General features: G+C 45.6%; 1 protein-coding gene across 1 annotated transcript in view; it reads right to left on the bottom strand.

Moving 5' to 3' along the window:
* LOC308578183 (putative helicase senataxin) overlaps positions 1-12550 on the bottom strand; it is a 299741-nt gene that overhangs the window by 148220 nt on the left and 138971 nt on the right. The window contains exon 8 of the mRNA XM_081178438.1: positions 369-459. Within this exon, the coding sequence (XP_081034564.1) occupies positions 369-459 (91 nt within the window). The remainder of the gene's footprint in view (positions 1-368; positions 460-12550) is intronic.

Here is a 12550-nt window from a genome sequence, read left to right as displayed (position 1 = left end):
CAAATTCCACCAGCCCCAGCTAGCATGGCCAACAATCAGAAATTATGGGAGTTGTAGCCACAGGTCCCCTGTCCCTATACTAGTCACTATACAGTGATCTCTTTTTTTTTTGGGGGGGGGGGGTATTGCCAGCCAACAAGGCTAGAAACATTTTTTTAAAAAAATGAAAAAAGACAAGGTTTTCAAGGGGGTGAATTCTGTCGCCAATAAAAAACCACCCTTCAAACAAACATGGAGGAGGAAAACTGCTTCTGTTCTAGAGGACAGATGTGATTTGATACTTCTCTATAACTATAATCCAGAACCGTCCACATAGCCATGTTTCAAGCATGGAAGAAGACAGTAAGACAGATCAACAAGCAAGTTACCTTGTGGGGCTTTTCAATGTGGTAGTCATACGCCAGTTGGCTGCAAGTGACAAATTCATCTCCATAGTCCGACATGGGCTCAGATTTAGTCCTTCAAAAATATTAAGAAAGCCAAGGGTTTTGTCAGGAGCCAGTCATGTGAAGGTCAGCAATAAAAAAACACTGGTGTCAGTGAAGTTAACTCTTTATTCAAAGAAACAAAAACAGTGCAGGCCTAGTGATCCCAGCAACTCTTCCCAGTAGGTCTTGGCCCAATGCAGAAGTTGCAAGGACTGAAGGTCCCTGCCCTCCCCCAGCTGCCGATGGTCTCTCCTCTCCAGAGGTTTTTCCAAGCAGTCGGAGACTACGTCTGCACGCAACCAATCTCTCCTCTGCTCTTTTCATTTCTCTGCATGTTCTGGGAGGCGGGAGGGGGGGAGCAGAGCTGGTCATAGAAGGGAGACACTCCTTAGTCCTTCAGCAGCCTGCCTCTTCTTGGTCTACTGGCCCCCTTCCTCTCCAGCCTCTGAATTATGACTTTCTGCCCCAGCTTCTTCCTGTTCACTAAACCCTGTTGCCTCTTCAGCTTCCAACACCACCTACTCCCAGTCCGCTCCCTCTTCTTCCTCTGACCACTCTTCAGCATCCCACCATCAGTCCCCTGGCTCTGAGCCTTCTTCCCCTGGAGGATCCCTTGGGGGTTCTCCAGCTGGCACCTCCCACCACTCCCCCGCATCCAGACAGTCCATGACAGGTTTAAACCATTAGCTACTTATTTAAATGTGTAGTACACACTATTCTGAAAGCTCGAGATGGGGGGGCGGGGCAGGCAGAAAAGAACAGAATAAAATGTAATTAAGCTCAGTGTTATTTCCTCACTGACTTGGAGTCCCAAGGCTATGGGAATGATGATGGTCTTACAATGTAATTTGTCACAAGGTGCACTTAAATTATTCTCAAACTTAAACTGAGACCCAGGTTCTGCTCAAATGCCTGCTTCAAATTTAACACTAAGATATAGTTTATGTGAAGGAGAAATTTCCATTTTCCTTCATCTTGTCAGGATCCATTTTGAGCCTTTAGGACTCCATATGCTGTATTAGTTTTATCATCTGTGTATGAACTTTGACTAACCTATTCTAACAGAGAAAAAACATTATTTTTAACCAAGACGTTATGTGTGCCCAGTGTCCTGGTACACTGAGAGAACAAACTGATGGAATGTAATGTCACGGGACTGCCAAGGGACGCCTTGGAGTCAGGGAAGAAAAGAGTCAGAGCGGGAACAGTCAGAAGGAAACGATCGGGACGGAAGGGGAAGAGGGGGAGAGCCAGGAGGAGGCAAGGCTCTCCGATGCTGAAGCAGAGCCCCAGCACCGCACAGGGAGCTCAGGTACAGCCTTCGGCACAGGAAAGGAGAGGGTTAAAGCGCAGGGATCAGAGACGTCCCATGAACATTCCAGCCGCCTCTTCTGTTGGAGGAGAAGCAGGAGAAGACCACTCCCCGAATCTGAACCAGACGATTCGGATGCATGATTGTACTGTGCTGCTTTTACACATGCAAAATAAAGAACTGTAAATACCTCTCTGAGTGAGCAGAGGGTGCTTATTGCGAATAGCATACACAAACCATCACATGTAAGCAATACGGCAGTGACCCAAGCCAAATTAGGGAAATCGCCAGGACCTGATGGACTATCCTTGGTGTATTACAAAGTATTCCAAGGAACATTGGCATTGCCATTGATGGAGGTAATGAACCGAATTCTTCAAGGGGAAGAAATTCCATCTTCATGGGAAAAAGCATATATAACACTAATCCCCAAACAGGATCAAGGAACCCCATACCCAAAGAATTTCAGACCAGTATCTTTATTAAACAACGATTATTTTAGAAGTATTAGCATAAATAATAAGATGTAATCAAGAAATTAAAGGTTTAAGAGTGGGTCAGAGACTTAAAAGAGTGGATAATATTACAAGGCGGGGACTTATTAGACCTAGAAGAGTTTAATAACTGCTATGGGTGGCATGAGTATTTAGGATACAAAAAGGTGAAGGTCCACAGGGGATTTCTTAATACTATCATAAGAAAATTGATATATAGAGTATGGGTAAAATACAAAGAATTACTGGAGCCTAAGACACCCTGGTGGATTTCACCCTTAGAAGCGATAACGGTAAAAAAGAAAAACATGGAATTAAATTGGGCTACATATAAGGATTTACTAAAAGAAAAAGATAGTAATTTGATATTAAAAGAGTACAAGGAAATAAGACATCACCTAACAGGGTGGATTCAGTATCACCAACTAAATGAAGTGTTTGAGGCAGACAAGAAAAACGGTTTTAAAAATGAAATCTCATTACTAGACAGAGTTATTACAAAATAAGAACAAGGTGATCTCAAGAATGTATGGAACATTATTGGAATGGGAGGTTAAGGATGAAAAAGTAAAAGACTCCCAGGCTGCGCACCTAGTCCTTCAGGGGCACGGTTACCCTGTTCAAGACCAGAAAGTCCCCCACACCCGCCTGCTCCTTGCCTCCCCAAAACAGTACTTCTGTCTTGTCAGGATTCAACCTTAATCTGTTAGCCGCCATCCATCCTCCAGCCGCCTCCAGACACTCACACAGGACATTCACTGCCTTCACTGGTTCCAATTAAAAAGAGAGGTAGAGAGGTAAAGTATTCATGGGAGACTTCAACTTCCCCAATATCTGTTGGAATTCAAATTGTGCCAAGAATGTAAAGTGCTGATGTGATCCAAAGTAAAGGAGAGCAATACGGAGCTGGCTTTCACTGGCCAGCTAAATGAGGTAAGGGTAGCTGATGGGTCTCAAACCCAGAGTGAGTAAGGGACTTCCGTTGCATGCAAAGACAGGCTGCAACAGATTGAGCGGACAAGACAAATAGTAGGTCCAATGGTCAAGAAGGCAATTTCTGTATGTGCTGTAGAGGGAAGTGAGGGTCAGATGGGGCTCGTCAACCTGGGAAGGTAGCCCATCTAGGAGAAGGAAAACTCTGATCCTAAACCTCTGCTGCCTTGCAGAACATCTTCAGGAGACGAAAAGGCCTACACAAGTCCAGAGTGGAGTTCTGTTTTAATTTTTTTTAAAAGCAACAACAATTTTTTATTAGTTTTTTAAGATCTTTTAATGCATCATTCCCCGTTGCCATCAAGGGCCTGATCCATTCACGCGCCCCATCCTGCAGATGTCCAATAATGTACGCCACCCCCTCCCCGTCATCAGCAAAGTCATTTTTCTGCAATTCCAAAGCGTATTGAATTTCCGTTCAGAAAGCATTGTAGTCTTGGGGCTTTCCTCCAAACTTATTTACCAGCCCGGGGACCTTCCTCCCTATCGGGTGGCTCTGACCTGCGCATCCTGAGCCCGCCTCTCCTCCAGCCACGCTGAGAGGGTTGCGACATGTGCCTCCAGGTCTCGATTCCTCTCGACCAGACCTCGCACCATGGCTTCTTGCTCTGTCTCTCCTGCTGGTCCTGTCTGGCTCATCGTGCTGCCTCCCCCGGGCTGCGCACAAGCAACGTCAGGGACTCACGGATTGCTGTAATGGTTCTAGGGGTTGCTTGTGTGTAAGCAGGTGCCTATCTCCCTGGCTGGGTGCAAACACCTGGCTGGGCTGCCAAAGTGAACCTCTTCTGTCCAGACAGCCACTCACCCGTGGCTGACTCAATCGCTGGCAGAATCCATGAGTGGGCGTTTCTTAAACTTCTTCCAGCAAAGAAGTTATTTGACGCCTAGTCTCCGCCTACCGTCTCTGCGCAAAAGCCTTCTGCGCAGGGAGGGCATGGGCAACGGAGGACCCCTACTCTCTCCGCTGGTCCCAGGCAAGGAGTCATGGGACCGCCTTGCCACTTCCCCCACCTTTTTTTTTAATAGATATTTATTGAGAATTTTCCATTTTAATACATTAAAAAACCAAAAAGAAAAAACAAAAAAGAAAACATATACAGTTTACAATCCTTATTTTTCTGTAACATATTTCCCTGACTTCCCCACACCTCCCCTTCTTATATTCCAATTCAAATTGTTAATTCAACAAGTTCTTATCCCCAATTTTTAACCTTTTTATATTTAGTTCAATTTAAAAAAACAATTTTACAACGTCAAAATTTATACATCAGTGCTCATTCTTAAATCGTTTTTCTAAAGTCGACCCAAATTCCCTTCCACGAAATCCCCACTTTCCATACTAATAACAAAACAAAATAAAATAAAAAGACGAATTATAATTATGCACCCTTTGGATCCCCAAACCCCACCCCGTCCCCTTTCCCGGTTTCAATCCCCAACAAATGTCCATCAGTCTTAATCTGCTATCAGCCTGGAGATCTCACATTCGAGGCCCTTAATTCTCTCTCAGTTCCTCTCTGCCGGTTTTTTTTGATAGTCCTTAGTATTAAACACCAGATCTCGGAGACGCTCTGGCCCGATAGGGACAAAGTTTCTTCCAGCCAGACCTCCATACTTAAAAGTGGAGCCCAAATCTTGTTTCTTACTCCTTTCAAGTCCAAATGTCCCCAAAGCTCCTACTTTCACCTTAATCAAATTTGTAATCCTTGGGTCTTCAGATCTCCACATAAGGAGATCTCTCCATTCTTCAATCTCCAGTTCGGACCAGATTTTCATCATCAAGTTCTTATTTTCCTTTATAGCCATCATGTCAGGCCTCTGGCTCTCCTTTGTCATCTGCAACAATACATCTCCTCCTTCCTTTTCCTCAGAAACAACATGTATCTCTTTCTCCACACTCTCAAAGTTCTCAAATTTCTCCTCTTGTCCAGCTGCATGAACTTCCTGGATCAAGTCCTTATCAAATTCAATGAATTTGTTTACTGTTAAGTCCAGAGTTGCAACGTTGGTAGCCAAAACATTAATTTGGCCTTGTAACTTTCCCAAGAGAAAAAAAAAACTCTGTCCAATTTAGCTTGAATTTTCCCTCCTTCAGCCATTCTTGCAATGTCCCCAAAACCCCTCTAGAGGGATTTTGGTTACTTAGTATTCCTTCCAGTTCAAATCCAAAAATCAAGTTAGTTTGTATCAGTTTTTCCTTGTTTTCAACAAAATATAGCCAAATTGTAACGAATATAACCAGCAGAGACAATAGAAAACAAAGTTCTCTTTTCCCGTCTTGACAGCTAATTTGACAGCTGTCAAACTCTTCAATATCTCTTCAACAGGCTCTCTCGCGGATCACTCCCGGGTCCGGGGGGGGGGTGGCACTTCAGCTCCCAAAATTAGCTCTTATCCTCCAATAAGATTTAAACTGCCAAATCGTGAAATTAATATCTTTACCCAATAAAAAAGAAAAAATCCTCTCGACCTTAGTTAGCTGGTCCTTGCTTTAGATTATATACAAGACAGGGAGACGGACTTCCTGTTTGCGCCTTCCCCGATCGTGCCTAATTCAAAAAGAAAATTTTTTCTTTACAAATCCAATTTCCGTACTACTCACGGGTTGCTGCTTTAAAATCCAATTGTTCACAAGGAGAAGTCAGCGCTCTCCGAACATGGCATGCGGCTTCACTCTGCAGGAGAAGCAGTCGACTCTCAGCACCGCGCCACTCACCCCGTCCCCGGTTCCGAAGCCTTTAAAAAGGCTCCTTCGCGGGTCGGGGGACGCAAATGGTGCCCGCCGAGTCACCAGGTTCACAGGCTCACCGCCTGTGATTTTTAAGAGTCCCCGCGTCGCCGCAGCGGCTAGACCCAAATCCTGCGGAGACGATTCCCTCCGGAGCTCGTAGGGAATCCGCCATTAGCCGATGGCACTAACCCGGAAGTCGCCACTTCCCCCACCCGCCCCCCATCTCCACTGTTGCTACGTTGATTCTCTTCCCCAGAAGATGGGCTGCTTCTCCCGATCCCTGGCCGCTCTCTGGAATCCCTCTGGCTTTTGCGCTCCCCCTCCGGTACTGATGGCAGTTCCCTGACACGGACCTTTGTCGGCAAGGTGATGTCTCTGCTTTTTAAGATGCTGTCTAGGTTTGTCATTGCTTTTCTCCCAAGAAGCAGGCGTCTTTTAATTTCGTGGCTGCTGTCACCCTAGCTGCCTTTAAAAATGCTGTAATATTGTTCCTCCCATCTCAGCCTCTCTCTGAGGTCATGCCAAAGGTAATTCCATTGCCATCGGCACCTTCATTTGCCTGGGTCGACTGTAAATGCCATGTCACCTACTTATTTAGTGGGCAATGCTCCATAAAGGGCTCAGACTACAGTGCAAAAATTGACTATTCCAAATTATGGCAGAAGGAAGCAGTGAAGAAGCTGTTACATTGCCATTATTAGCAGTCTGTCCTGTTGCTCAGAATGCACAGGGACAGAGAGCCCATGAATCATTGCCCTTTGCAGTTTTTAACAAATTGAAGCGAAGTGTGGCAGAAAATGGCTTGGATGGCATTCTTGATGGGCTAAGAGCAGCCAGTACTTTAATTCCAAACCTTGAAGCCTCTGAAGTTTCAATGAAACAATTGGCTTATGAAAATGCTGATTGCAAGACTGCTCTTAAAGTGATGTACCAGAAGTCAGAAACAGAGATTGCTCAAATGAGTAAGCCTTGCCAGAATATTGACACCGAGACTCACAAATCTGCCCTCCGAGCAGCAGCTTTGTCTCCTTCAGCTCATCCTGCTAAAGACAGGCAATGCCACGACCGGTGGCCTTCCAGCCTGAGTCTAAATGGGAGAACAAAGACTGTTGTGCCAGCTGATTGTCAGTCTTTTACTGAAGCTAAATTAGAAGCAATAGCTGGCTCTTCTAACACACTTGCTTTTAACACACAGTCTCCTGTGACAAATCTGCGCCATGCCGCTAAGGGCAGTGCCGGTTTGAATCTACTGACAGCAGAACTTGCTACTTTTCAGTTCCAGTTCCCTATGGTGGTTTATAAAATTAAGACATAGCATACAGGTCTGATTCCACCTCAGACAGTGAGACTCATTCTTCATTGCTTATTTGCAGACTTTTTTCTCCTTTCCTCCCTGAACTTAAAATTCCTAATGAATTTACTTTACAGGAGTTGCAGAGTTTTGGGGTCACTTCATACGCGTGATTTTCCTTAAATACAATGTTTTCACCTACAGGACTCCTTTTCCCCCCAAACACTGCTGACAGAATAGTGATTTTAGAGTGGCTACACTCTAAATTGCCTAACACTGGATTTGATATTGCTGCTTGTTATTTGCTTTTTTCTAAACAGGAACACGAATCCTTAATGAGTTCTTCTCTTCCCTATCAGTTTGCATTTCCTGATTATATTTGGGATAGTTTATTTTAACCCTCCTAAAAGATTCATGCCTGGTTTTGATTCAAACAGGTTCCTATTCAACACCTTTAGAGCGTTTTAACGTATAAGGACTCTGAAAATAACTGGCATTTTTTTTGCAGCTAATCAGAAAACTGACAGAGACCAGCCTACACGTCCACTGCATTTTGTGATTTTGTGTGAAGTGGGATATCTTTTTATCACATTTGGCTAATTCCGATCTTTCTCCGATGCTAGATTTTTATCTACTCTCTTTGTTCTTGACACTGAAATATCTCTTGACAAATAGAACTATGCCTTTCTATGCTGCTCATGTTTACTCTCACGTTTGCTCCCATACAGGATGCAAAGATGCACTTTCAGAAGGTAATCAACATGCTGATTCTGCTCTGAAATCTCTCTGACCATTATTTTCTAATGCAATTGACAGCCATACATTTTTTCACCAGGGAGCTAAGCAGCTGCATAAAACATTTTTTCCATTCCTCTGACACGAGCTAAGGATATTGTTGGTGGATGTCCTTCATGCGCTTTAACTCCTGTTAACTCCTGTTCACTCTGACACCTTATGAGGAGAGAAAATGCCCTTGCAGTTCTGGACACATAGAAACAATTGACCATGTTTTCCTCCACTGCCAGTATTACACAAACATACGTGTTAGTTTTATTCTGCCAATCATACACAAATTCCCAGGACACACAAGGCAGTTCAATATCTCCTTACTGCTCCTTACATACCTCAGAGGATGGTATGTGCCCCACAGGTCTAAAACAAAGGGCTTGATTTACATGTTTTATGTGTTTTTATCTACTGTTTTTTATCTGCTTCTATGTTGGTCTGTGATCCATGAAGGGGTGTTAAGATGCTACACTCAATATGCCAGCAAGTTTGGAAAACTCAGCAGTGGCCAGAGGATTGGAGAAGATCAGTCTACATCTGAATCCCAAAGAAGGGCAGTGCCAAAGAATGCTCCAACTACCGCACAATTGCACTCATTTCACACGCTAGCAAGGTTATGCTTAAAATTCTACAAGGCAGGCTTAAGCAGTATGTGGACCGAGAACTCCCAGAAGTGCAAGCTGGATTTCGAAGGGGCAGAGGAACCAGAGACCAAATTGCAAACATGCGCTGGATTATGGAGAAAGCTAGAGAGTTCCAGAAAGACATCTACTTCTGCTTCATTGACTATGCAAAAGCCTTTGACTGTGTTGACCACAGCAAACTATGGCAAGTTCTTAAAGAAATGGGAGTGCCTGATCACCTCATCTGTCTCCTGAGAAATCTCTATGTGGGACAAGAAGTTACAGTTAGAACTGGATATGGAACAACTGATTGGTTCAAAATTGGGAAAGGAGTACGACAAGGCTGTATATTGTCTCCCTGCTTATTTAACTTATATGCAGAGTTCATCATGTGAAAGGCTGGACTGGATGAATCCCTAGCCGGAATTAAGATTGCTGGAAGAAATATCAACAACCTCAGATATGCAGATGACACAACCTTGATGGCAGAAAGTGAGGAGGAATTAAAAAACCTTTTAATGAGGGTGAAAGAAGAGAGCGCAAAACATGGTTTGAAACTCAACATCAAAAAAACGAAGATCATGGCCACTGGTCCCATCACCTCCTGGCAAATAGAAGGGGAAGAAATGGAGGCAGTGAGAGATTTTACTTTCTTGGGCTCCATGATCACTGCAGATGGTGACAGCAGACATGAAATTAAAAGATGCCTGCTTCTGGGGAGAAAAGCAATGACAAACCTAGACAGCATCTTAAAAAGCAGAGACATCACCTTGCCAACAAAGGTCCATATAGTTAAAGCTATGGTTTTCCCAGTAGTGATGTATGGAAGTGAGAGCTGGACCATAAAGAAGGCTGATCGCCAAAGAATTGATGCTTTTAAATTCTGGTGCTGGAGGAGACTCTTGAGAGTCCCATGGACTGCAAGAAGATGAAACCTATCCATTCTTCAGGAAATCAGCCCCGAGTGCTCACTTGAAGGACAGATCCTGAAGCTGAGGCTCCAATACTTTGGCCACCTCATGAGAAGAGAAGACTCCCTGGAAAAGACCCTGATGTTGGGAAAGATGGAGGGCACAAGGAGAAGGGGACAACAGAGGACGAGATGGTTGGACAGTGTTCTCGAAGCTACTAACATGAGTTTGACCAAACTATGGGAGGCAGTGGAAGACAGGAGTGCCTGGCGTGCTCTGGTCCATGGGGTCACGAAGAGTCGGACACGACTAAACGACAAAACAACAACAACAATGTTGATCTACTGCAGTGATTTCAAACAATGTGCTGTGACACCCTGGGGTGCCTTGGATGATGGTCAGGGGTGCAGAGAGCAACATGGGCCTCTATCCCTCTTTCCTTCACTCCCTCGCATCTCTGCCTCCCATAGGCTTGCAGAGCTGTTTGTTGCAGCAGCCCTGGCTACAAGCTCCCCAGGCAAATGGTGCCTCTGGAGCTAGCCGGGGGGGGGGGTACTTCCCAGGCCTCTGTGGGGCAGTGTGAGAAGGCATCTCTCTTTGGGGCAGGGGGGCAGCTCAAAGACCGGGGTGGCGGCAGCAGCTGCCTGGAGAACTCCCAAGGAGATGGGAAAGGAGGCTGAGGGAACACTCCACAAGGAAGGGTGTTTGAAAAAGGGTGAGAGGCTGCCGGCTGGGGTCCTGAGGACTTCTGGTCTTGGGAAGGAGGCGTGAGCAGGCACGCTGAGAAGCTCCGCAGCGTGAATGCAAGGAGAAGTATAAATTAAAGGTGATTAAAACCTATTTAAGGATTTATGGACTGGAGGAAGGTTTTGGAGGGAACTTAAGAACAATTATATCTGAGCTTATCAGCATTTTAGCAGCTGGGCAATATCAAACGTCAAAAAGACGCGGAGGGCTTGCTGAGGGCTAGAAGAGCATGTCAAAAAAATAATACAGTCTCAAAACAAATGAAGCGAGACGCATCAGCTCTAACTCCCCCAAAAGCCACAGAAAGAACGAAAAGCTTTGACAAAAGAGCAACGGAAATGCAGAAAGGCCAAATATTGTCAGAGTCACATGAGATGATTCACTTATTACGGTCTATTAAAGAAGACATTGGGGAGCTTAAGACAGAAATGTCAGCGATTAAACAGGATACATCACAAATGAGAATAGATCTACAAGTTTTAACATCTCATATGAACACACTTGAACAGCGTGTTAATGTCTTGGAGAAAATATCATTTGCAACACAAAGCCTGATGGACAAATGCTTACTCCAGTTGGAATCTGAGATCGAAGGAAAAACCTTAAAATTGTAGGTCTTAAAACCTTCCTCCTGAAGGAATTCAGGTAATTGAATATATAGAGAGCTGTTTAATGGAAATAATAATAATAATAATAATAATAAATTTTATTTATATCCCGCCCTCCCCAGCCAAAGCCGGGCTCAGGGCGGCTAACAACAATCAAATAATCAGTCAAATAATCACACAATCTAAAAATATTTCATTATAAAAATTAATTAAATCAAATTGATGGCAACCAATTAAGCAGAATTATGTGCAGGTTGCCAAAGGAGGGAGTCAGGCTGCGCCCTGACCAAAGGCCTGGCGGAACAACTCTGTCTTGCAGGCCCTGCGGAAAGATGTCAGGTCCCGCAGGGCCCTAGTCTCTTTTGACAGAGCATTCCACCAGTTTGGAGCTGCAGCCGAGAAGGCCCTGGCTCTAGTTGAGGCCAGCCTAACCTCTCTGAGGCCTGGGACCTTGAGGATGTTATTATTTGCAGACCGTAGGTTTCTCTGAGGGGCATACCAGGAGAGGCGGTCCCGTAGGTACGAGGGTCCTAGGCCGTATAGGGCTTTAAAGGTTAAAACCAGCACCTTAAACCTGATCCTGTACTCCACCGGGAGCCAGTGTAGCTGGTATAATACCGGATGAATGTGCTCTCGCAGCGAAGACCCCATAAGGAGTCTCGCCGCGGCATTCTGCACCCGCTGGAGTTTCTGGGTCAGTCTCAAGGGCAGCCCCACGTAGAGCGAGTTACAATAATCCAGTCTGGAGGTGACCGTCGCATGGATCACAGTGGCTAGGTCAGGACGAGAGAGATAAGGGGCCAACTGCTTAGCTTGGCGGAGATGAAAAAATGCCGCCTTTGTTATAGCTGTAATCTGCGACTCCATAGAGAGGGAGGTATCGAAGATTACACCCAAACTCTTAACGGCCGGTGCTGGCACTAATTGCACCCCCGCAAGAGATGGGAGTTGCCCCCTCGATCCCATATCGTCCCGCCCCAGCCAGAGGACCTCTGTCTTCGAAGGATTTAACTTCAACCGGCTCCCACGTAACCATCCAGCCACAGCTTCCAGACATCTGGTCAGTGTGTCTGGGGCCGAGTCAGGATGGCCATCCATCAACAGATAGAGTTGGGTGTCATCAGCATACTGATGGCAACCCAGCCCAAAACTCCGGACAAGCTGGGCGAGGGGGCGCATAAAGATGTTAAAAAGCATCGGGGAGAGAATTGCACCCTGAGGCACTCCACACACCAAGGAGTGGCGTGATGACAATTCCCCCCCAAGCGCCACCCTCTGTCCCCGACCAGAGAGAAACGAGCGCAGCCATTGAAGGACTGTGCCCTGGATCCCCACGTCGGCAAGGCGGTGGTCCAGGAGTTCGTGATCGACCATGTCAAAGGCTGCTGACAGATCTAGAAGAATCAGCAGCCCTGACCCGCCTCGATCCAGCTGCCTGCGGAGATCATCTGTTAGGGCGACCAGAGCCGTCTCGGTCCCATGACCAGCGCGGAAGCCGGACTGGAATGGGTCCAGAGCAGATGTTTCATCCAGAAACCTACCAAGCTGTTCAGCAACCGCTCTCTCAATCACCTTACCCAGGAATGGAAGATTCGAGACCGGGCGGTAATTGGATAGATCTGAGGG

The sequence above is a fragment of the Podarcis bocagei genome (genome assembly GCF_964188305.1).
Source record: "Podarcis bocagei genome assembly, chromosome: W".
NCBI classification, from domain to species: domain Eukaryota; kingdom Metazoa; phylum Chordata; class Lepidosauria; order Squamata; family Lacertidae; genus Podarcis; species Podarcis bocagei.
The sequence above is the reverse complement of the archived record's forward strand: the minus strand, read 5'-3'. Positions and strand labels throughout refer to the sequence as shown.